This window comes from Rhamphochromis sp. 'chilingali', assembly GCF_963969265.1.
Source record: "Rhamphochromis sp. 'chilingali' genome assembly, chromosome: 13".
In the NCBI taxonomy this organism is placed as follows: domain Eukaryota; kingdom Metazoa; phylum Chordata; class Actinopteri; order Cichliformes; family Cichlidae; genus Rhamphochromis; species Rhamphochromis sp. 'chilingali'.
The window spans coordinates 32865970-32890949 of record NC_137940.1 but is presented as its reverse complement, the minus strand read 5'-3'; the positions used below and the strand labels follow the sequence as shown (position 1 = coordinate 32890949).

General features: G+C 40.7%; 4 protein-coding genes across 5 annotated transcripts; 2 read left to right on the top strand and 2 right to left on the bottom strand.

Moving 5' to 3' along the window:
• Positions 1–147: 147 nt before the first annotated feature.
• On the bottom strand, positions 148–6380 carry LOC308408649 (seipin-like; the record flags this gene model as incomplete). The annotated part of the gene is made up of 10 exons (XM_080901015.1): positions 6279–6380; positions 5071–5326; positions 4916–4994; positions 4478–4621; positions 4332–4367; positions 2317–2451; positions 2069–2166; positions 561–684; positions 391–451; positions 148–293 (listed from the first exon to the last, which is right to left on the bottom strand). The coding sequence occupies exons 2-10, from the start codon at positions 5319–5321 to the stop codon at positions 148–150; spliced, it is 1074 nt and encodes a 357-aa protein (XP_080757141.1). The 5' UTR covers positions 5322–5326; positions 6279–6380.
• A 2766-nt stretch (positions 6381–9146) lies between these two features.
• On the top strand, positions 9147–13377 carry rnaseh2c (ribonuclease H2, subunit C). The gene is made up of 5 exons (XM_080901772.1): positions 9147–9242; positions 9957–10111; positions 12328–12440; positions 12535–12654; positions 13155–13377. Exons 2-5 carry the CDS (start codon positions 9958–9960, stop codon positions 13176–13178), a joined length of 411 nt encoding a protein of 136 aa, XP_080757898.1. The 5' UTR covers positions 9147–9242; position 9957; the 3' UTR covers positions 13179–13377.
• Positions 13378–13507: 130 nt separating this feature from the next.
• On the bottom strand, positions 13508–19516 carry zbtb3 (zinc finger and BTB domain containing 3). Of its 2 annotated transcripts, none has more exons than XM_080901769.1 (4): positions 19388–19516; positions 18922–19076; positions 17280–18106; positions 13508–16939 (listed from the first exon to the last, which is right to left on the bottom strand). In XM_080901769.1, exons 2-4 carry the CDS (start codon positions 19006–19008, stop codon positions 15874–15876), a joined length of 1980 nt encoding a protein of 659 aa, XP_080757895.1. In that variant the 5' UTR covers positions 19009–19076; positions 19388–19516; the 3' UTR covers positions 13508–15873. The 2 variants fall into 2 exon arrangements, with proteins under 2 accessions (XP_080757895.1, XP_080757894.1); XM_080901768.1 differs by having other exon boundaries at positions 13508–16942; positions 19388–19515.
• Positions 19517–19543: 27 nt separating this feature from the next.
• Positions 19544–24943, top strand: trpt1 (tRNA phosphotransferase 1). The gene is made up of 7 exons (XM_080901771.1): positions 19544–19764; positions 19960–20041; positions 22172–22341; positions 23249–23426; positions 23504–23560; positions 23653–23763; positions 23868–24943. Exons 1-7 carry the CDS (start codon positions 19693–19695, stop codon positions 23888–23890), a joined length of 693 nt encoding a protein of 230 aa, XP_080757897.1. The 5' UTR covers positions 19544–19692; the 3' UTR covers positions 23891–24943.
• Positions 24944–24980: the final 37 nt, after the last annotated feature.

Here is a 24980-nt window from a genome sequence, read left to right as displayed (position 1 = left end):
TTTCTCATAATGACAGGGTTTCTTTGCGGCTTTTATGTAAAATTGATTTTCATCATCATTTTCAACCAGATATTGGCCTTAAATATTCATCTTTACATCACATTATCATGGTTGTTCTCTGCACATTTTCCTCCTTTATCAGTTGCCTCAGGCTGCTTCTGTTTCGTTTATTTCTCCCTGACCAATTGTATCTCTGTTTTGCTGCTCTGTGCCATTTCCAACGTGAAAATGTGGTTCCTCCTGTCTCACGTCTGTGGGGTTTTGATGGAAGGGACCCAGCATTTCTGCAGTGCCTGTCAAAGAATTTGTTCCAGCAGTCAAACACAGTAAATCACACTCTTGAACTGATCCAGTTAGTTTAAACATGCATGAACATAAATAATAATGTACCTGCAGGGACAGCTCTTTCCTCCCCTTGCTGGTTGTTCTCCTCTGTCCAATTCATTCTGAACTGTAGGCAACAAGGAACTCAGTGACAGGTAAGCATGACCAGGAAGGAAAAATCTGATAATTCAAGTTTAGAGCCCTGTCTGTTTGCAGTCATGGGTCTCTCTTCTCACCCGCTGTGGTTTCACTTGAAACAGCAGCCTCATGTAGCTGAAGATGAAGATGAAACTGAGGAAGATGAAGTTGCTGGAGACGCCCACAATGGCTGATATGATGGGGAAGTAGTACAGCAAGTATCTGGTGAGGCAACAGGTAAATATTATATAAATCTCAGGAAAAAGTGTCCTGAATGTGTAGTGCAGACTAAACAAAGACCAAAACACAAAAAGCAACAGAAAAACGTCTCTTTACAGAAGCATAAACTGGGAATAAATACTAGGGAAATGTAGCACAGGACCTGGGATATGTTAGGGGGAAGTGAACTGAGGCTCTGACAAGGACAATGAGGAAGACAGCAACTACATAGGAAGCAACAACTCAAAGCAACAAACAAGGAACACAAACTCCCAAAATAAGATAACTACATGGGGAAAATGCAGACACATAAATATGAGGGACAACGAAGAGTGAAATGATGAAGCTACTTAGAAACTAGGAACAAAACTAAATACAAGAATACATGAAGTGAATATAAACATCAAACAAACCGGGGATCACAAAGAAGAAATAAATCAATACAACTTCAAAACTTCAAAGGTCCAAGAAACTCTGGGTAACCTGAGCCAGAACCATGACAAAAAGTACTCAAACTGTCTGCCAGAGACACCCCTCAAAGACTTAGCAGTAATGCATCTCAAAGTCTGCATGTCTCTGAGTGTGGTCACTGAGACTGGGCCAAAGTCTACACAGTGTCGGGACCTGGGGTCATTGAGTTTGGCAGCTGATTAACAAAGATGAGGATCACTGCTACCTGAATTCAAGTTTTTCAGAGCCACTTCTGAGAAACGTGTGTCCCTTTCACGTCCACATCATATTTCTATTCTATTTATTGTGGCGTTATTGAGCTGAATGTAAGTTCTGCTTCATTCCTCATAAACCACGAGTGAAAGCAGAGCCACTGGTGCCTTGGCTTATCATTGTTATATCTCTGTCAAGTAACCAACCCATGATTTTGAGGAAGATCTCACAAAATGCCATATTCTGACAGTTGGTCACAGAAAAAAAATAAAAAATTTATATTCCATAAATAATCAAACGTGTATTTAATGAGCCATTCAAAATTTTGCCTTCATACTACAAACATTTTCCTGGAAGAAGCCCTCGAGGTACATATGAATGGATCGAAAACTTCTTTTGGGTAAACTTTTGAGCGTCTTTATTCCCACGCAGTATTTCTGGTCGAAACCAATCGCAGCACATGAAAGCTCTCCTTTTTGCCTACATTTCAGTTCCAGGGTAATCTGGTATGATTCCTTCTGGTCGAAGCAATTTTCTAAAATAGTGACATTTTATCATTTGTGCTCCATATGATAGTTTGGATACATCACAGTCATCAAATAGCTTTAGACTGTGAAGAGAACCCTGCAATCTGAGTACACAGAGGGGCCTGGAGGAGGTTTAAACGTTACAACACGTTCTTCTTTTTTCAAGCAAATGTGTGCATTATGTGGGTAATTCTCACCTTATGCCAGTGAAATGAGCATGAATGTAGAGGTCAGATGAATATATCTGCACCTTGCTGGACATGATCTCGATGACAGCCGTGACTGAGGGAGCATACTGAACAGAGAGGGAAAATAAACTTGTTAATTAGGTGTCAGTTAAATATTGATCTGCTGTTTCCGTATTAACATGTGTTCCCCTGTATCCCTGTCCTGCTTATTGCTCCCTACTCCCTTTTTATCTAACATCTATATATGCAGGACTCACTGGGTTGTCTGTGAAGTCTGAGAAGAGCTCCACCTCCAGCACTTGTTTCTGCTCGGCTGCTCCAGTCAAAAAGGCCGGGAGGAACAGCAGCGTTCCCAGCGTCCTCAGCAGGTCTGAGCGGTATCGCAGTATGCTCTGACCACAACAGCACAGCACAATATCTTTCACTTACAGTGCACATATTATTATCCAGACTCTGGGATGAATTCATTTTGCTCTTTTGTTACAAATGTGCAAGTCGGTGCAAAAGGTCTTTAGTGATGAAATTTAAAGAAAGGATTACAGATGCAGGCTCAGACGCTCATGAGTTTATACTACACCCATGAACCAATAGGCTGTTCATGGTGGTTGTGGATTAACTTACCAGGGTTTTTGTAAATTAGACACATGCATCTAAAAAGTATGGAGATGTGTAAACAATTAAAACAAAACTCATATAATTTATTTCTGTTAAATTAAAAAAAAATGCTTTAGAGTTTGAGTATCGGTGCTGAATCAAACAGTCCATGTCACATATTCATCTTGTATTTCTAAGCTGTCATGTCACATCTTTGTCCTGTCATCTCATTAACCTTAACAGTGGGACAGCATAGTGCTGTTACGGCTGCCACAAAAGTGATAAATGACATACTTGTTGCTCTGGATAAAAAACTGCACTGCGCTTCTCTCTTTATCGACCTGTCAAAAGCTTTCGACACTGTGGATCACGCCATTTTGAAGCATAGGCTTCTTTCTTTGGGGCTGTCTAGACATGCTGTCTCCTGGTTCACTAACTATTTGAGTGACAGGACTCAATGCATTAAATGTGAAAATCTGTGCTCAGAACTTTTGAATATTCACACTGGGGTGCCACAGGGTTCAATTTTAGGACCTCTGTTGTTCATCATGTATATAAATGATTTGGGACAAATGTGTCAAATGCTAGTATGCATTTTTATGCTGATGACACAGTTATTTATTCCTTTGGCTCAAACCTTGAAAAGGCAATAGAATCTTTGCAGAAAGCTTTTGATGTGGTTCAGCACACACTTCTGGAGCTGAAATTGGTTCTTAATGCTGAAAAGACAAAGCTAATGTTGTTTTCAAACATGAAGAGATTTCCTCAAACTGTCCCTTTGGTGTCCACTCTTGAGGGAAACCTCATAGAAGTGGTGCATACGTATAAATATCTTGGCTTTTTAATTGATGATTCTCTGACCTTTAAATCTCACATAGACAATCTTGTGAAAAAACTCAAACTAAAATTAGGATTTTTCTTTCGAAACAAATTTTGCTTTTCTTTTGAGACAAAAAGGCGTCTTGTAAATGCCACATTTTTATCTGTTTTAGATTATGGTGATCTGCTGTACATGAATGCTTCTGCCCAGTGTCTTCATAAGATTGACTCAGTATATCATGCCTCTTTACGGTTTATTACAAACTGTAGGGCTTTGACCCATTGTTGTGATCTGTATGCTCGAGTGGGATGGCCTTCGTTGTCCTCCAGGAGGTTTGATCACTGGTGCATCTTTATTTACAAGGCCCTGCTTGGACAAATGCCCACCTATATTTGCGATCTGCTCACATGGAGGAGTACTGTTTCTTATAGCCTGCGTTCAAGCGATCTTCTTCTGCTCAATGTTCCATTTGCCAGAACTGAACTGGGAAAGAGGGCTTTTTCTTATGCTGCCCCTTTTACATGGAACATGATGCAAAAAGACTGGAAGATAGCAGATCTTATTTCATTAAATGCTTTTAAGTCCAGATTGAGAGAGCCAGAGAAAAATGTTTTTAAAATGTAATTGTTACTTATAATCATGTATGTAACTTTGTAATTTTAACATGTTGTCGCCTCTTGGCCAGGACTCCCTTGGAAAAGAGGTTTTTAATCTCAATGGGACTTTTCCTGGTAAAATAAAGGTTAAGAAGAAGTGGGATGACCTGACACAGTGGAAGACCTGCCATAAGCAGCTCTAATCTGGCTCTGAGCAGGCTGTGTGATTAAAAGGGTTAGCATGCATCAGCACTGTACTCACAAAGCGAGAGCTGGAGGCAGACAGCTGATGTTTTCCCTGAGAAACACACAGCAGTGCAGCAGTGAATCACTGGAGTAGCTGTTAAAAGTACACTATTTGATTGCATGTAGACGCGCTGGTGCTGAGTGAGTATGAGTGCAGCTTACAGAGCGAGCAGAGGAGGCCACTTGCTCTCCATCCTGAGAGAAACAGGTTGTTTTAATCATAAACATCCCCAGCTCCCGATTGGTTGGGGAATCCGGCATCTCCAGCTGCAAAGACATCCGATAGGGCTGGCCGAATGTCAGCGCCTCGATATATATTACAAAAAACATATGAGTATTCTTGGAATGCATATAAATATATACATATATATAATATGAATGAATGTCTATAGGGGAACAATTATGCTTATTTCCAGACATATATTTTTATTTTTAGAGTCTACTAGTGAGGCTTTGCATGATTCACTGTTTAAAATTAATTCACTGTCTGAAACAAGCCCTTTTTTGTTCCTCCGCACTCCGCTCCCCATTAAGGACCACTTTCTTCCTCTAAAGAAAAGCCTAATAAGTCCCCTGCATGGAGTAAACTGATGAACTTACATGTTTTTTATTTCTGATCAGAGAGATGTTGGCCATAGGGTAAGAGCACAAAAACGAAGCTGGAGATTCACAGTCTGTCCTGGAGATTAAAACATGAATAAATGAGAAAGAATGGACCACAAAAACAGAAGCTGGATGGGACTTGACATACACACCTGTAGTAGTAGTTCACAGGTGCAGAAAAAGTCGCCTGGGGCATATAAGAGTAGTAGAAAGTCCCGTACAGAAATGCAGCGATCCACAGGAGGAGGAAGACAAATGAGAACACAATTGAGAGCTGTACGAGTCTCTGCCGGGCCCGTGACATCGCAACGAATACAGCGTACTGGAGCTTCACCAGCGCCCAACCAATAAGGACTGATGGTTCTGCATCATCTTGTGAGTGCAAGTTGCTTTGTCGCTCCATTAAATCTAAAAACCAAACAAGCAGTGAAGGTTAATAAAACACATCGATAAAGGTTATTTTATGGAAATAAGGACTCATATGGACTCAGCTAAAGCAGGTTAAGATCCACATTTGTGAGTCTGAAAATGTTTCAGTGTTATCTAAGACGTCATCTGCTTCACATTTTCCTGAAATACAGACACACTGAGCATTTGATTCACTCCCAGACCCTCAGTGTGGCTGATGATGTTATGATGTTTCGGCACAAGCCTTCACATTCATGTTACCGAGATCTGCAAAACCGCTGAGTCCAATCACAGTCACATGCAGAGTTCTTTCATATCAGATGACTTCAAACTGTGTCAGCAGTCAACTGCCAGATTGATAATATTCAGCAGTGAATCAAAGTCTGATGGTACTTTTCTGTGTTCATAATGTCATCAGTTTTGATAAGATCTCCAAAACCACTGACTGAAATGCAGCCCAAACCATGATAGAGCCTCCACTGTGATTTACAGATGGCTGTACACACAGTTCTTGTGTAATTTGGCATTCCTCAGCATGTTCCCAATATTTCCCTTCCTTAAGAATGGCTTTTTCTCTCAGATCCACTGTAGTTTTATTTTTTAGGAATGACATTTCTTCTTTTGTCCTCCACTTGTCCAGTTTCCTCAAATTTTTAAGGAGACACTGCACACCATGATGAGATATGGCAGGCTTTTAGCTAACAGCTCTTTGAAAACCCCTTTGTTGTTGCAAAAAAAAAAAATGTCTATGGAACTGTTATTTTTGACATTTTTATAGATGATAAATATAAATGAGGGGTAGCTCAAGAATTTTACACAACACTGTAAATCATAAAAGAAGAAGGGAGTTGAGACTTTCTCTTCACGTGAATCCTGATAAAGCATTCAAGAAAAAAGTAGGATCCCATACAACATGCCTGCAACAGTTATCTGTCCTGCTATAAAAACTCACCTCTTGCTTGCGCTGGCTAATTGTGAGCAGTTAGGAAACGTCTTCTTCTTCCCCTGAAGTCCCCTCAGTGGAGGCTTGACACAGATTTTATGCAATATGAGCAAAACTCTCCCAGGAAACTTCTCCTTAGTGGCTCTCGGACTCACATTGGACAGGATTTAGTCCATCCCACACTAAGACAGATGCTGCTGCCAACTGTAGCAGAGTTCTCAGAACTGAGCAAGACTGAAGTAACACTGCGACACACGTCATCAAAATACTCCGAATGTGCGAGACATTTCAAAGTGTACTATGACATGTGAGATTATTTAGTGATGGTGCTTGAAATAATGCCTACAATATCACATATTCAGTGTTTGAATCCATAGCGTAACAAATGCTAACTCATGATCTAATGCTGCATGAGGTCTAATATTCTGAACTGTGTATTGGTTTTATGTCCAGCAGAAACTGATAATCATATCAAACTGTTTGCTGAACTGATCATTTATTGTTGATCTATTTTGTTTTATCTCGTGGTCCATCGTCCCCAGGGGTTTTTTGTTTCAGTTTTGTGTTCTGCTTCATGTCTTTTTTAATAGCATTATTACTGGTAGTGATAATAGTCTCCCCAGTGTTTCTATCTGTATCATCCTCTGTCTATTTTCTGTTTTAATGCTTTGTTCCCCCTTTTGTTCCTTTGCCTCTGATATCCAGTTATGTGTTAGTATTCATGTTTCCAACAGCCTCCTTATCAGTTTGTATTAGTTTTATTTGTATTTGTATTAGTTTTATTTCACATCTTGTTCCTCTCCTGTTAGGAACGTTCAGAGAGCTACACTCCTGTCTTCCAATTTATCTGTTAGTTCATTTCAACACTGTTTTGTGTTGTCTTGTTTTTGTCTGTTATTTTAATATATATATATGAACAACATGGTTCACGCCTACTGGCTAAAGAAGCTGACTGCACTCCACGAGCGTCTGGCAGCACAAATGAGCCAGCTGCTAGTTAACAGGGGACACCCGGAATGGCTAACCAAAGGTCGGACGGTCCTGATCCCCAAGGACCCCAAGAAGGGACCAGTCCCCTCCAACTACCGACCAATAACCTGCCTCAGTACTACATGGAAGCTCCTGTCAGGCATCATATCGGCTAAGATGAACAGGCACATGGGTCAATACATGAGCGGGACACAGAAAGGAATTAGCAAGAATGCCAGAGGCGCAAAACACCAGCTACTGGTAGACAGAACAGTCAGCCGAGACTGCAAGACCAGACTGACCATGGATGGAGGGTTTCACCCCAAGTCCAGCACCCTGAGGCTGTACGCTAAGCAGAAGGAAGGGGGCTGGGGACTGGTGAGTGTCAGCACCACAGTCCAGGATGAGACAACGTACATCCAAGAATACATTGGGAAGATGGCCCCAACTGACTGAGTGCTCAGTGAATACCTCAGGCAGCAGAAACCCAAGAAAGAGGAGGGAGATGAGGAACCATCATGGAAGGACAGGCCCCTGCACGGTATGTACCACCGGCAGATAGAGGAGGTGGCTGATATCCAGAAATCCTACCAGTGGCTGGACAAAGCTGGACTGAAAGACAGCACAGAGGCACTAATCATGGCAGCACAAGAACAAGCTCTGAGCACAAGATCCATAGAGGCTGGGGTCTATCACACCAGGCAAGACCCCAGGTGCAGGCTGTGTAAAGATGCCCCAGAGACAATCCAGCACATAACAGCAGGGTGCAAGATGCTAGCAGGCAAGGCATACATGGAACGCCATAACCAAGTGGCCGGCATAGTGTACAGGAACATCTGTGCCGAGTATAACCTGGAAGCCCCGAGGTCAAAATGGGAGATGCCCCCAAGGGTGGTGGAGAATGACCGAGCTAAGATCCTGTGGGACTTCCAGATACAGACGGACAAAATGGTGGTGGCTAACCAACCGGACATAGTGGTGGTAGACAAACAGAAGAAGACGGCCGTAGTGATCGATGTAGCGGTTCCGAATGACAGCAATATCAGGAAGAAGGAACACGAGAAGCTGGAGAAATACCAAGGGCTCAGAGAAGAGCTCGAGAGGATGTGGAGGGTGAAGGTAACGGTGGTCCCCGTGGTAATCGGAGCACTAGGTGCGGTGACTCCCAAGCTAGGCGAGTGGCTCCAGCAGATCCCGGGAATAACATCGGAGATCTCTGTCCAGAAGAGCGCAGTCCTGGGAACAGCTAAGATACTGCGCAGGACCCTCAAGCTCCCAGGCCTCTGGTAGAGGACCCGAGCTTGAAGGATAAACCGCCCGCAGGGGCGTGCTGGGTGTTTTATATATATATATATATATATATATATATATATATATATATATATATATATATATATATATATATATATATATATACACATATAAAAATAAATGAAATGAAACACTGAGATCTCTTACTTAAGTAAGAGTAAGTACTTGTTATGTGCTACTTATGTGCTACTCAAAATGTATTTATTTATGTTAATAATTATGTAATAATTACTTTATTATGTTATATATGATATTATGCAGACATATAATATATGTATATATACGTACATAATAAAATACAAAGACTTATATTAAATGAAACCTGGGAATGAACGTGTTTTAAAAAAAATAAATAAACCTTTAAAATCGAAGCAATTGAGTTGGCCGCTAATTTCACTTCAAATAGAAATCAAAATTACAAAGACAGGTGTTTAACCCCCCACCAAATAAATAAATAAATAAAAAGGATACGGCTAACTATCTCACATCTAGAGGTGCGAGTGTGATTCACAGTTCAAGGGCGAAAACATCGAGCTTCACCGGGAGGAGGCGCTATTCTGGGGCTGAGCAGAAAAAAACCGCCAAAATATCTTCTGGCGTAGAAGAAGAAGGTTTTGTCCAATCACAAGCTGTGTTTGTTGTTTACCGGAAAAGATCCAGTTTAACGTTTCACGTTTGGAAAACTGCAGAAAGGTAAGGGTGGAGATATATGTCTTTTAAATAAATGTAAGACTTTTATTGCATGTTGTATGTTATTTAATAGGAATTATTTTTTTCTCTGGGATTCTTTGGAAAACATACATGTGCTCACTTTGAGTATGTCGTATTCTGTGTATGAAAAATGGAGATCAACAAATAACCATTCTTATCGAAAGCCAGAAAAAAAAATATTGTTTTAAAGTAAGTATTACTTTTGGCTGCTCTCAGATACTCAGACAGACTGAAAGCTGTCCACCAAAAAGTTTCATCCTGTGCTGTGATGCATGGATTACATAGCTGAAGGTCTGACAGACAGTTATGGTTGACAGGCAATCAGACAAGTAGGCTGGCAGAACAACAGAAAAAGCTGTAAACAGGTGGAGTAACATTAAAGTCACCATGAGTTCTGAATCAACTGCAGATGATTCATTGTTTGTTTTATTTTTGAGTACACTAGTGTGCTGGACATAAGAGCTAAAAAAAAACAAAACCCTACTATTGTGAACCTATAGTGACATCTGCAGTTGAAAAATTATTTTAATTGCAGAAAAACACTCAGATTAAAGGCTGAACTTTGTGGCTCAGTTTGTCTCACATACAATTTTTTTCCCCTTTTTTGTAGTCTGTGACTGTGTTTGATAAAAGAGACTGAGGTTAAATTAAAAACTAAAAATGTACTTTCTTTTTTCTTCTGTCTCCTGGCTGCAGGATGTCCTGTAATTCCAGTGTTATTCGACTTTGTACATCATCAGTGGGACAGGCACCGCAAGCTCCAGTCCACCTCATGCCATGTGAGATTGAACACAATGGGCCAGCACAGGTCAACCAATACTTCACTGCTACCACCAAAGACCAGAAACAAGGTAAACACAAAATCTTTTGATATCTGCTAATATGGATTAATCCACAGTGGACAGATAAAAATGTAGAGATAAAAGATCACTAAATGTGTAAATAAAGCAAACAGCTGCCAGTATCCTGGTTTTAAACTATTTTTGCTGCTTTTTTAATAACTGCTGTTTCTGATATGATTAATTTGTTTTGGGGGTAAAAGTGGAATGGTTTTTAAGAATTCTTGGGAATTTTTAGTTAAAGTGAGTTGCTATTTAACACTTAAGTAAGTAATAAAAATGTAGCTTAATTGTCCTTTTTGAGACAGAAAACACTAACAGAGCGCAAAAACCAGCATATGCTAAAGCAAAGTGGACACATATGAACACTACCCGAATGTCTGTCTGAACAGATGAGTTTTAAGCTTCATTATAATGGATGCCACAGAGTAAAGGGTGTGTGTAGAAAGTGGTAAACTAGAGCTGGGCGATAGAACGATAACGATATGTATCGCGATATAACTTTTACTCGATAGAGAAATTAAGCTATCGCGATAGACCTCGCCGCTCTTGTCCTCTTTAAAAAAAAAAAAAAAAAAAAAAAAAAGGTCAGCCAATCTAAATTAAGTAGCGCAGAGCCGAACCAATCACAGCCGCAGCGTCACGTCGCGTGACTTGTTACATACAGCACAAGTGCCAAGCCGCACGTGGGTTTGTTTGGGAAGCAGCCAGCGGGTAATGGGGCCAGCGCATAATGGAGGAAATGAGTGTGCCGACTAGAAAAATCAACCGAGCGTGACCGAAGAGAAAACAGATGATGGTTCCAACGCCGGAGAGATTGTCGAACGGAAGAGCCATAGAAGTTCCGTAGTGTGAAGGTATTTCGGCTATTTCAAGTCTGACAAAAAATAGAGTAGCGTGCACTGTAAATTGTGCCGAAAGCAAGTCTGGAAATACAATAAACTGGTGCATGCGTCACACTGTGCGCCACGTTATTGTTTCGGTGAAATGAATTTCTACAATACTGTTACTGTTAATTGTACTCTCTGCAGTGTTTAAATGCTTACATATACACACAGTTACTGTCCGTCCACACATACGACTCGGTTCTGCTTCTATGCCCCAGCTTTGTTTACTTTTTCCCACCGAGGCTTCTAGACTTCTGATTGGCCAACATTTCTGCACGGTTAGGAATCTAGCGCCACCTGCTGCTTTGGCATGTTCATAGCAGCGTTTTCCTTCATTTCTGCCTTTATGTGTGGACGGGATTATTTTTTAAAACGAAAACGGAAAATCTCCGTTTTCAAAAATACCCGTGTACGTGTGGACGTAGCCTCAGTCTCTGACTGGAAGCGCTAATTCGTCATTCGGCTTTTGTCAGACTAAAGTAACTGTTAAAACTGTTTGAAAAGCTCAGCTATACAACAAGGAGAGATTGAGAATTTCCTTTTAGTTCTCAGTTTATTTGATATTGACAAAAGTTAGTCAGTTTTGTCTGTTCTTCTGTAAAACAAACTAAGATTTATTTTTAGAATTAATATTTTGTTTCTAAGTGGAATTGACAATTTAGTCTGTTTCGTTTGTTCTGTTTTGAAACTTAAACGCTTTAGCGGCTGCCTTTTGTGTAGTTTGCAATATTTGCCTTTATTTATCTGAAAAAGTCTCATGTTCCTTAAGTACATCTACCCTGTTGAACTTATTATGGGAAATAAATATTTAAATAAAAACAAGCTGCTGATTATTTCACATTTTACTTGTGAGCAACGGCACATTTAAATCTTACAAATATAGTTATTTGGCTTATATCGTGATAGATATCGTTATCGCCTGAAATGAAAAAAACATATCGTGATATGAAAAAATCTCATATCGCCCAGCTCTATGGTAAACTATTCCCTAGTTTTGGAGGTTTGGAAGTCACTATCATATTTAGTTTTCAAATGGGTTTGCAGAATCACAAGAAGACCCCTACCTAAGGACTTGAGAACACAAGTGGAGTAGTTTGACAAAATATGTGGGGACCTCAACCTGTAAGGTCATAAAAGTGAGACCCAAGATTTTAAACAATTCAAAAACTTTAAAAGTGGGATGTTATGCGAAGACTTATGAGAGTGAGTTAAAGCCTTACAGAATCAGTTTAGACAGACTGGAGGCGACAAGTAGGTGCTTTAGGAAAGAAAACTGCGCATTACACAGCACACATCAAGAATCCTCAATGCTTTGTTTTGTTTTTTCCTTTCACATTGCAGATAAGTCAGTGTCATTCAGGGGACGTGGGTTAAAGGGGCAGGAGATCAGCTGTCCGCAGGGCTACACGGGGCTGGTACTGAAAGAGATCAACAAACCCGGCTCAGACCAGGAGGTAAATACCACTGGAGTTGTGGGTCCAAGAACTATTTCATAAAATCAGATGCGTAGATGAGGTTTTTGTAACTTGTGTTTATGTGTGTTTTCAGGACAGGACAGTGAAAGTATCTTCTGTATTTGACAAAATGACCTACTGGAACCTGGAAACACCTCCTAATTCAGACGATACTATTGTGATGGCAATGGATTGGCCTGATTTGGCTGAGGCAGTGAGTTGTTTTTTCCCCCTCTTGGATCCATTAATCCAAGATCAAACCAAACTTTGTCTCCTAGTAATTAATATTTAATACATTTAACATAAATAATGTGTGTTTTTTTGGTGAAATATGACCCAAACAATCTTGGGATACCCTTGGCTGTATTTTGGAGCAGGTTCATATACTATTCAGTCACCTTTAATCACATCCTACAAAAAATTAAGCATGTAATACCAGTTGTTGCTTGAAGCTGCTGTTCTGAGTTAATTACCAGTTATTTCCTGGATCTATATTACATTTCCATCTGTGGCTATTCAGTACATGTTCACCGGGTTTCATAAATATAACATTTTCTTGTAAACTCAAATTACACTGCACTGAAAACCTCAGTTGAGGCTCATTCTCTTTGGTGGAGGAACTGTGTTTAATTCAACTGATGAAAATGCAAAAGACACAGACAGAAATATTTTCAGATATTTGCAGGTTTGTCCTGATATTTTGTCTCTTCACAGATCCACGCTCCAGTAGATGACTGAAGAGGCCGCCTGATGTCTCCTCAGCATTTTACATATGAAATGCGCCGCTTGCTGGTTATTCATGATAACTGGTGGAAAGGCTTAAGAAATATTTTCAGTAAGTGTTGCTTTTGCAGAGCAATAAGTTACACAACCTTTGTATATGTCTTTAATGACATGTTTTTTTTCTAGTGAACAAAAAATAAATAAATAAAAGTCACTGACCAAAGTGTGCAATGTTTTATTCACTGAAAAAACTACCATGTTCATGTGGCACGTTCTACTCAACACTGTTTATTCACAAGGGCACATTTAGATTCTGTAGACTGGCTACTATAAAACCCTCTAATATGTATTAACTGCAATTATGATATGATAACAGTATGGTAATAACGACACACAGCAGCTGTCATACAAATACACTTAAGGTGGTGCAGAATGAAAGAGTGTTTAACATTAACTTAAAGTTTAAACAGAAGGCAGAAAACTGCATGTGTTCAAGTGTGTCGATACTGTGGTGGTTCTCAGTCATGGTAGTTTCAAGTGCTTGAAAACTATTCATTGCAAATGCGTAAATGACCCTCAGGTCCACCTCCAAGGATACAGTCCCCACTAAGACTCTCAGACAGCTGATGAAGCCGCTTGGATGAGAGGCAAGAAGAACATAAAGAAGTCCAGCTGCCTTCTTTTCAAGCACTTGAGACGATATGCTGTTCTGTCAAATTACAGAAGTAAAACTGGTATGAGATTAATCAACCTGTTAGCTAATCAAGAAATGTTGGCCAGGAGCATTCAGGGTTTTGTCTCCTTGACAACATTTGATTGTATCTAATGAACAATGTCAAACAAAGTCTGAAATGTGTGGTGATAAGACACAGACGTTACGACCGGACATGCACAGAGCTGGGAGCATAACTTGCAGTAAACTACAATGTAAAATCCAATCCTGTGCAGGTCACTGGAAATAAAAAAGTTAATTTAACACCTTTATCCATTTCCATTATTTTCAGATGCAACTTCAGTATTTCTGGATCAGTTACTTTATGTTCCTCATTTGACACTTACTGCATTGGAGATAAAGAGGAAGGAAATGAAAACGAGAAAGAAACAAGGCAGGTATTGACAAAGTGACTTCAAAACAGTTCGAGCTCACATTTGGGGGTTTAAAATGGCACAAAAATCAACTTTCTGGCACTGAAAGAGCAGTCATACAAATTTAACAAATAAAAAAATAAAACCTTTGTGTTTGTTTTGAGTTAATAAAGCATAAGTGGTATAGTATGTCACATGACTAATATTTTTAGACATCTTTTTCATCTCTGATAATTTTAACAAACATACGTCTTTGATGCAACAATGATGAAGGTATTTAAAATTACAAACTTGGGTGCGAGGTGTCACTTAATATTACAAAGAGTACACAATAGTACAGCTATCAAATCTGTTCCAGGGCTCCAGTAGACAACAGTGAACATTAAACAGATTAGATTTGTGAATAAAAGAAGTACCAATATGTGTGGGTAAGATTGGGATCAAATTTCCAGAAAGGAAAGTTGGGGTATCTGTGGAGCGTTTTTAAAGTGAGAGATATAAAAGTCAGTCAGTGGCAGGGGTGGGAAATTTTCTCTCAGCCACTCAAACATTTAACCAGCCACGATTTTTATTTTTTGTGTGTAACATTTGCAATGTTGCGTTATATTTACTCCAGAAATATAACGCCACATTGCAAATGTTACTGATCGATTTTTCCTCCCTCTTCTAGATCCCCCTTTTCCATTAGTACCTACTCGGATTGATTTGCCACGGGAGTCAACTCAGATCGACTGGTTCTCCATTACAAATCAGTACTACCTAACCTGCGTGGTTGTCATCACAGCAATGCGTCAGAAAACCCTGCAACTTTATTAATATGCGACATGAACACTACAAAAAAAGGTGGACGTTGAGGCAAGAATATACCTGCTGCTCGGTCTGTGGCCTTTCGTCAGACTTGGGGACCACAGAGTTATTTTTGTAGCCATTTCCCATGCTGCTGGGTTTAAAAAATGGTGGTTTCAATTTTCACGAACGTATGTAACGAAATATGTGCAGCAGGCTAAGCGTAATTTATGGTCCCAAAAATGTGTTTGTCAGCGTACATCTTTCCATTCGGGGTGAAAAATACAGAACAGGCAGTGGCTGCAGTTGACAACTTTTTACTGTTTTAACACTCTGCTTCACTTCAGCTCTTTTGTATGTCATATATGCTGTATGTATGCTGATGGATCAACAACAGCACAAGCAAAAGTGGCTCACAGACCGGTTGCACCACATACTTTGTACACTGCCACCATATGACAACGGAGCTCTCTGCAGGTATACGGGCAACCCCAAAACTGCCAGCGGACAGCAAACATGCTCTCTCTGTTGGATCATAAACTCAGCTTTAGAGTGATTAAGGACAAAGAGAGATGGAAACATACTGATGAATGAAACGTGTGGTGAGCAGATGGAAGGAGTACTTTAAGGAGCTGATGAATTAAAAAATCAGAGAAGAGGACAGACAAAAGATAGTGAATCAGGAAATGCAGAGGATTAGTAAGGAGGAAGTGAAGGCAGCTATGAAGAGAATAAAGAGAGGAAAGGTGGTTGGTCCAGATTACATACTGAACAGTATGGAGTCTTTGAGAAAATGTACATACTGTACATTTTGTTGTGGAATTGAAAGGTGTCTGTGTTAGCTAAGAGGTGGAGGTGGTGGTGGTGGCTGCGCTGGCAGAGAGGACTCTGTGTCTACTTTGCTGCGTTTGGCTGGCAGTGTGTGGTCATGCGCTTTGCGAATGTGTCGGTACAGATCGCCCGATTGTGTGTAGCTTCGGTAGCAGTAGCGACACTCATACGGCCGCTCCCGTGTGTGCACAATGGCGTGGCGTCTCAGGGTGTAGGTGCACGAGAAAGTTTTTCCACAGACACCACACGTTGGTACGTCCTCTACGAAGTTTCCTACAGAGTCCTGGAGCTCCTGGAAATATGCAACAGGGTCGGAGTGCTGCTGAGATGTGGATGGAGGAATGAGGGATGCAGTGAAAGAGGAAGCATCCTGGGAGGAAGGTCCAGCCCCAGAGGAGGAGGAGGAGGGAGAGAGGGGGAAGGAGTAATCATTTGTTTGGGAGGTCAATTGTAAGAAGCCCTGTGGGTGAGAAGAGAGAAACTGAGGGCTGTTCAGATCTTCTTCCTGGATGTCATCTTCAAAGTCATCATCAACTTCCATCACGGGTTCTCTCTCTTTGCTTTCCTCTTTCTCATCCTCTAGCTCTTCATCTGATATAACAATGGCCTCCACTTTGACTTTCACATTCTCTCCATCATTGCCTCTCCTATCTGTTCCCATTAGAGGGTGATTTTTAGTATTAGATGAAGCTCCAGTGCCCCCCTCAGGTCCTTTAAGCATTTGTCTCTGAGGAGGAGGAGCAGCAGCGAGGGATTCTGAGCTCTGGGTTTGAAGCGATATGGCACTCTGAATTCGGATCTGTGGAGGCGCACGCCGGGACAGCATCTTTGGTGCGCTTAATTGTAAATGTGAGGTCAGAGCTGATGCTTGGATCAACATAACCATCTGCTGTCCTTTGCCTAATGTACTTCTGTCATCAGTGACTGAGGGTTCCCCTAAAGAGCCATTGCGTGGGAGTTGCGGTTCATCAGGATGTGCACTGGATTCTGACTGGGGAAGAGCAACCAGTGAGCGACCAGCAGCCTGGCTCACTGGGACCAGAGAAGAAGATGAGGAGGAAGGCTGCTGGTTACTGCTGAAAAATAAAAAGGAAGATACAAAGCCTTTTGATAAAAAGAAATAAGAATGTTCAATTTCTTATGGTTTAATCTAAATAATGATCATAAGTCCTCTCAGTGAAGGCTGTATTGAAATCAGATTTTACTTTACTTCTCCTGTTATATATATATATATATATATATATATATATATATATATATATATATGTCCTTACACCCTTAAAAACATCTGATTATGAAACTGAATTAAAGACAACACTAAATAATTATAGAACAGAATTAAGTAATGTATGCTGCCATTGAAGTGTTCTTGTTTTTCCTTATTTTCTGTCTGTAAATCAACAATTTATCTACCTGCATGTCTCAGTGGTGCTACAAGGACTACAGAGTGCTGTGCCTTCTCTCTGATGCACAGCCCCCATCCTGATGTGACCTCCAGGAGCAGGGGCAGACTGGCCTGTGATGAAGCCTTGCACCAGCTCTCCACCTGGGGGCAGAGGAGGGCCATCCATGCCTGGCTGGGTGGTATCGGCGAGATCGGGGCTCAAAGGAGTCTGAACTCGTGCCTCTGATGACTGCCCACCAGTCCTTTGTTCAGACTTCACAGTCTCCACATGGCTCCTCTCTGCCACCATGGATGCTGATAACAGTGGTGCAGCTATGGTGACTGGATTTGAGTGATCTGATGCCATGGCCACCATGGGCTCTGCTCCACGGTCACCCCCATCCTTCCTCCGTGTCTCTATTTCCTTCCTCGAACCAGCACTCTCTTCAGAGCGTGTGCTGTCTGCCTCAGCCAGAGGCCCTCGTCTCTGCAGCCGCCTCTTGCAAACTCTTACTACCTCATTCATGTGTAGAAAGCTTGCAGCTGCCAATACGTCCTCCACTGGAGGTGACTCTTCAAGCTGCAGCACTCCTTCATAGACAAAGTCCAAGAGCAAGCCAAATGCAGCTGATGTGACAATGTCACTGTCGAGCGTGACAGAGCTGCTGGTGCTGTTTCCTCCTGGAGAGTCTGAGTAGAACATATGGAAGAATGGCGAGCAGGAGGCCAAAACAGCCCGGTGAGCCAGGAAACGGGATGAGCCCACCAGGACGGTGCAGTCACAGAGGAAGCCCCGCTGGCGCTGAGACTGCAGGGCGGACAGCAGCTGCTGGGAATGCTGAGGAAACTCCATCACCTGAGCAAAAGAGACAGGGAGAGATGCGTTTAACCCCTACAAGTGAAAGCTTCTGTATGAAACTATACTGAATCACAATACAGTAAAGCAAAGCACAATTATACAAAAAGAGGATCTGTTCTTGTGGGATAACTGTAGGTAAATATTGTGCACTAGAAAATGTTTAAAATGTCCTCAAAGCTGGAAACACATTATAGTTATCACAGTGTGTAATAAAGCATTTATGACATGTCTGCTTTATAGGGAGACAACATGTTACCTATGCACAAAATAAAGCACAATAAACTAAATAAGTTAATTAACTTATTTTCTCTGAGTGACAGTGTGATTTTTTTAGATGTACTCTTTAGATAAATTAATGTTAATGCTTAGATAAACATCTAATAATATTTTATAAGACTACCTGTAGAGAAATCATAGGGGGACACTACAGCTAAATACAACACAAACATTTCCTAATTACTTACACTTACTAACAAAATATATATGATTTCTGACACTGTTCCATATAAACGAAAACTGTTGAATAATGACATGTCTCATCTAATTTTGCACCAAGATACATTACTTTTCCAGAACAGACACTGGATAATGCCGAGGTCAGAATTGCTAGTGCAAGATTTATACAGTTATATACAGTTATGCAGTTTTTTGTTGTTGTTGTTTTTAAATCATTATACCAGTAAATAAATGGCTACGGCTATAAATAAAAAAGAGAGAAGCTATTTTTAAAATTGGAAATTGATTATTTGGAGCAAAAAGTTAAAGTGGCTATCACCATATATATAGAGAGAGAGATAAAATAAAAGACTCACGGCAAACTCTTCGTGTTTCCGTCTTTCAGCGCTGTTTAATGGCAGGTAAGACTTTAAACAGCCGTCCAGCTTTAACGTTGCTAACATTAGGTTTCCATGGTGACCTGCTCGAATTCTTCGGTCCGCTGGCAGATCTCTTCATCCACGAGCTCAATCTGTAACATGGGACGTTTCACACAAACAGGAGAAGAAGAAGCACGACTGAAAGCGTACACTTTTCAGAAATCCCCCCCCCCCCCCGCTGCCCAGCCAGAAATTCAGGTAACCCAAGCTCAACGATGCTAGCATTAGTTAGCCAAGTTAGCTCAGGTTCTGTGTTCAGTTCCAGCACCAGGAGTATCCGGACAGTCCCTACTTTAGAGCCTGCTATTTACCAGATAGGTTCTTATTTACCACGGACGGAAACGATCGTTTCTATTCTTGAGTGCGTCATTGTTTTTGGTGGGTGTCCTGAACATTTTCTTACCTGCAGCCACTCAGACAACAGCTGTCTGTCTGAATGATGTTTTCCTCCAGGACAAAAAAAAAAAAGAAAAGAAAAAAAAAGAAAAAAAACAACCCGCTTTTCCTCTGTGGTGCCGAATTACCGGAGCACTGCCCGTCACAGTGCCACCTGCAAGCGGAGAACGGGAACACACAGGAAGCGAGAGCAAGCCAAAACGCTACGCGCAATGCACTGACAACAAATATTATCCTATGCAACGTTTCGCAGAATTAAAACCAGTGAAATTTATCATACAACAGCTGAAAAGCTGAGCTGCCTGTGCGTTCATGGACAGTGCCAAAGGAGGGGGAGGAAGTGGCAAAAGAGGAAGAGGAAGGAGAGGACATCGTGGTGGAGAGGTGAGAGTTTGTTGACCCATTCAATTGGGATAATTTCCCGTCTTTTTAATATCTCATAGTATTAGCTGTATGACAGGCAGTATGAGGGTTTTGGCATGGTAAAGTCTAGGTCCTATATTTAAACCACAGCTATAATTAGAACTAAATTTCAGTGTGTGTGTATGTTACTGAAAGTGATGCCTTTTCCACCACCAGGACAGAGATGTCCGCCTCTCTAAATCCATGTCTTATGCACTTCGCCATGGAGCCAGCCAGATGGGTCTGCAAATGGGTACAGGTGAGCTGCTTACAGTCAGATCTAGGTAACACAGATAATGCAGGGTAGACTGGTAGGGATGCAAATTTAGCAAGGACTCTAAAGGAGTTTTCATTTGAAAATGTAGCAAATTTTCATATTATTACCTGCAATTACACACAGGAAGTTCACAAACACTTATAATGAGCATCAAAACCAGCCTCACACTTACACCTCCAGAAATACCTCGTGATTGTGGTCAGTTAGCTCTATCCTTGTCTCATTTAAGCATAAAGCTTTTCTCCAGAAGTCATTTAGCTTGTCCATGTGGGCAGTATAATCATACTATAATCATTCTGCAGTTCAAATAAATCATTAAAAGCCCTAAATCACCACTATTAAGGGCTAAGACAAGTGATGTGTACTGAAAACATAAAGGACCCTGATACATAGAGATAACCTGCATGTAATTAATGTCACCATTATAAAGGACATTTAAGAACGTAGCCTGTACATATGTTTACCTAACAGCAAAATTAAGATGGGCAGTTTAAAATAAATAAAACCCAATATAAACATTTTACTGAGTACCCAATATGACCTTTAAAGAAAATGATGTCATTCACCCAGGTATTTGTAGTATAATACTTTCTTCACAAAGTCTTCTGCTGGATATGCTTACCAATATTATCTGAGATCTGAGGGTGATTTCTGTAAACCAACATAAATTTGGTTTCCTTAACATTAAGAAGCTGCTTTAAACAAGACAATTTGGAGCTCTGACTCAGAGCAGGGTCAGCTGGTACAGTATTATACATTGAGCTACAGCCATTGCTCAGTTCCGGTAATTAGTGTATAAGGACGTAGTGTATCTGTTAATCAGAAGTTTGGTAGTTTGATCCCTGGTTGTTCCCAATGTGTATCTTGCTAACGCACATTCATCCACTGATGCATCAGAGTATGAATGTGTGTGAATGTTAGACAGAAAAGCACTTACACTAAAGTTGTGCCTGAAATCTGCTGGTCTGCTCGTCGAGTTTCAGGGTTGTTGTTCCTTTTACTGCTGGGATCACTTTGGACATTCTGCATCTCCTCCAGTTGTTGTTGGTACTTCTGTTTTCTTGTGTTCCTTCTTTCTGATATTGCTGTCCGCTGGGATTGCCACATCTATCACAGCTGCAGTGTTCTGCTCCTTGTCAGCCAACACTATGTCTGTTTGGCTGGCCAGCAGCTGCTTGTCTGTCTGGAACTTGAAGTCCCACAGGGCCTTAGCCCTGCCATTTTCAAGCACCTTCAGCAGTGTTTGCCATGAGGACTTGGGGATTTCTAGTCCATATGTGGAACAGATGTTCCTGTATACTATCCCAGCCACTTGGTTGTTTCTCTTGGTGTATATTGTCCCAGGTACCATCTTACCTTTTTCTACTATGTGCTGGAGTGTCTTTGGAGCACCTTTGCACAGTCTTCAACTTTGGTCTTTATCAGCTGTGCTAGATTTCTGCCTCTATGGAGCTTGTGCTTGTAGCCCTTTCTTATGCTCCTAGGATCAGAGCCTAGGAGCATAATGTTTTCCTTTAGGCATGTACAAACTATGCATTGGGAAAGTCTGAGGACGCATAGAGATTAGTACCAACTAACTAGAGGAACCTCTGATTATTATCATTCATAAATTTGATTCATTGTGTTTTGTCTACATGTGATGCTGGAATGCATCCTTAGAAAAACACTCACTGGTGAAATACCTAGAGTTGTCTTAATCACAATCACGTTGCTTGATGTAAACAACAAGAAGGGTAAAAAACTTCAGTTACACCAAAAAGACTTATGCATTCAATATGAAATAAGTAGTGTGAACAATTTTAAGCAATTAGAAAAGTGGGTGATACATATTTCTGATGTCCATATAACAAATTTCACCTATGGACAGATCCCATTTAATGATGTTGTCATAATTTTGATAGCAGATGCAGACCTTAGATTTATTTTTATTTTTATTAATTTTAATATTGAACTTTTTAACATCCTTTTGCTGTTTTTTTTTTTTTGGATTATTTGTAGAGAAAATGCTGCCAAATTGGATCAGTGCCTCAAACAAACAACTTGTTGCTCACAGGGCTGTAACATCCACAGGGGAAATTTGACCATAGTCATAACAGCTCTCTTCACATATAGACGGCTTCCTGTTTGTGGAGGATCTCCTGGCTCACCCGCAGTTCCACTCGTACTCGTTGGAAGACGTTGAGAGAGTTGTGGCCACAAATGACAAGCAGCGCTTTAAGCTCTGTACCCACCCTGAGGATGGCCGGCTGCAGATTCGGGCCAATCAGGGTCATTCAGTACAGGTAATGAGAGTTACAAAATTGTAAGACATGTCAACACCTGTAAACTCTGAGAAGCTTATACTTGCTGTTGTCAGCACATTGGCTATATTGCATTATCGCCTAGCTAGATGCTGAATTCAGTAAATATTCAGTTTGTTTGTTTGTTCTTGCTGATCAGCAAATGATTAGAAAAATATGATGAAAATGTGATTTATATACTTTTGGGACATAAAACCAAAAAGCAACTCAGAAAATGCAGACTTTGCTTTAGTCATATACCCAATTTGTGCCTAATATACTGTAGATGTGTATGTGTGGGAGAGTGTTAGTGAGTCAAAGACTATTTTGAAGAAGTTACTCTATTTCTTTGCATTCTTGTCATGGAAGAAGTCCTACAACATGGTAAAACAAACTCCATTTTATCCCAAATAATGTAATAAATCAATGTAAATAGAGTCTTTGGAATATCAGCGTATCAGTGTCTTAGAATTAATCCCAAAATTACATTTTTAACAATCTTAAATTACAGGAAAATACACGGATACACAGAGTAGCTGTCTTTAATGTGTACAGACTGATAATGATTATATGTGTAGTCAGGCCTTCCCAAATGCCCCACTGATGCTGGAAAAACCCTGCACGAGCGTTTGCATTTGATGTTAGGTTTAGGCCCAATAACAATGGGGAATATCTTCCTTTTAAATTTTTTGACACTGCCACTGTTGTTGACATTTCAGCTGAGCATGGGATCAGTCAAACTCTCACTGGGCTTGAGTTTAATAATTTCTCTCACTATTTTCTCCGATACTAATCAACTGCCCATGACTAATTACTAAAATAAAGCAATAGTAACCAGAATGCCTTTCTTTACCAGATTTAAGGCGGCTTTGTAAATCTGTGGCTATCCTGGCTGTGTTTCCACGGTCAGGTTGTGGATCTGGAGCTGAAACCGGTCATGGCTGGTTCTCCAGACTGCCCTGCTGAGGCTGTTCATGGCTCCTACCTCAGAAACTGGAGCTCCATCCAGCAGCAGGGCCTGAGCCGCATGAAGAGGACACACATCCATCTGGCACAAGGCTTGCCAGGGGAGGACGGCATCATCAGTGGTATGCTCGTGTGAGTTTGATGGAGAGTAGCTTGTCAGGAGGTTTGTACTACAGCGTTATTTTTTTTCCCCCACCAGGCATGAGGAAAGATTGTGATCTAGCTGTGTTTATTGATGTCCCCAAAGCACTGGCTGGTAAGATTAAACCCCGATTGCTGCTGTCCAATTATCTACCTTTACTCTATATGTGTAGGAACCAATGCTACTAGTTTTATGTGTCTCTACAGATGGTATCAAGTTCTTCTGGTCTGAGAATGATGTGCTGTTGACTGAAGGTGATGCTGAGGGTAAAATTCAACCTAAATACTTCAGCCGAGCTCTAAGACTGAGACCTTCAAGTAAGAAAAACTCTTATACAGAAATAAAAGTTTAGATTTTATGCTTACGTGGATTTGGGTTCACTATTTCCTTGTTCACTGAGCTCTCTTTTGCTGTGTTCCAGGGAGCATCCTGCCACTGCAGTAACAGCAGAGAGTGCTGTCCTGTCATTGGTCATTACCGCACTCACCTGACCATGTTAGCATCCGACGGTTGGTTGATGCTTATCCCAGTTCCCCTGGCAACACTTGTTTTCCAGCAGCATCGATTTATCAGCAACAGAAGTGTATATTCAGAAATCTCCCAAAGTGGCACCTGATTGGTAAACTTTAAACTGTTGATTCATTATTGAAAGTGAACAGGACAGAAGGTGTATCCTTATTTTTATATGACAATTCAACAAACTTAAAAATACAGAAGCCTTGTTTTCCCCACTTCATGCTAAATAAAGCATTGTACCAATGACTACCAGGATATTTTAACTGGCAGATCTTTAAATAAAGCATATTGTGCATGTGGTTAGTCACGTGGCTAAGCATGGGAAATGAGAGGATGCAGACATTGAGGTTTAACGGACTGCAGTTTCCAGTAAGATATGGACTGACACGCACAGTGTGTGAGGGAAGATAACTTGTTTGAGGTTTCCTGTGTAAGAAATTGCCAAAATATGTCACAGGGAAAACAAGAGATAATGAAAAGTATACAGCTCTATTTATTTTAGTAAATGTTTTATGTGGTGAATATTTTGCCATTTATCTTATATTTCTCAGTCATATCATTACCTGTAACATTAATTTCTAATAAAAAGTTTAAGTAACACTGGGTCTGGAGCTCTGGACATTCAAGGCTTTCAATTCTGAGCAATGCTGATTACATTTCTTGACAGAGTGAGTTCAGAAAAGTAGTTAGAAGTTAGAGCTGGCTGATTCAGCTGTTGATTTTACATTTCTTTGAGTCTGATTATGACGCCTGCTGAACCTGGACCAGAAGCCCAGCAGATTGGCCCAGCAGCAGTCCATCCTGTAGGGAGGGGGGAAGTCAGCATGAGGACCGCTGGAGTCTTGAACATGTCAGAACATATCAAGTTTAACATCCACTGATGTGTGAATGGAAAACTTGGTGTACTTACAAGTTTCTAACACATTTACAGTAAACTGAGTATCTTGTTTTTGATGATTTCCTTATCTTTTTGTGGCTGCTTGAGTTAAACATTAAGTCTTTTTCCAAGCTGGTTTTC

Coding starts and splice junctions, on each gene's coding strand:
- rnaseh2c (XM_080901772.1), top strand. CDS start 9,958: ATGTCCTGTAATTCCAGTGTTATTCGACTTTGTACATCATCAGTGGGA. Junction 10,112..12,327: donor CACCAAAGACCAGAAACAAG/GTAAACACAAAA, acceptor TTCACATTGCAG/ATAAGTCAGTGTCATTCAGG. Junction 12,441..12,534: donor AACCCGGCTCAGACCAGGAG/GTAAATACCACT, acceptor GTGTGTTTTCAG/GACAGGACAGTGAAAGTATC.
- trpt1 (XM_080901771.1), top strand. CDS start 19,693: ATGGACAGTGCCAAAGGAGGGGGAGGAAGTGGCAAAAGAGGAAGAGGA. Junction 19,765..19,959: donor GAGGACATCGTGGTGGAGAG/GTGAGAGTTTGT, acceptor TTCCACCACCAG/GACAGAGATGTCCGCCTCTC. Junction 23,427..23,503: donor GGAGGACGGCATCATCAGTG/GTATGCTCGTGT, acceptor TTCCCCCACCAG/GCATGAGGAAAGATTGTGAT.
- zbtb3 (XM_080901768.1), bottom strand. CDS start 19,008: ATGTTAGCAACGTTAAAGCTGGACGGCTGTTTAAAGTCTTACCTGCCA. Junction 18,107..18,921: donor GGAAACACGAAGAGTTTGCC/GTGAGTCTTTTA, acceptor TCTTTTGCTCAG/GTGATGGAGTTTCCTCAGCA. Junction 16,943..17,279: donor AGCACCACTGAGACATGCAG/GTAGATAAATTG, acceptor TTTATTTTTCAG/CAGTAACCAGCAGCCTTCCT.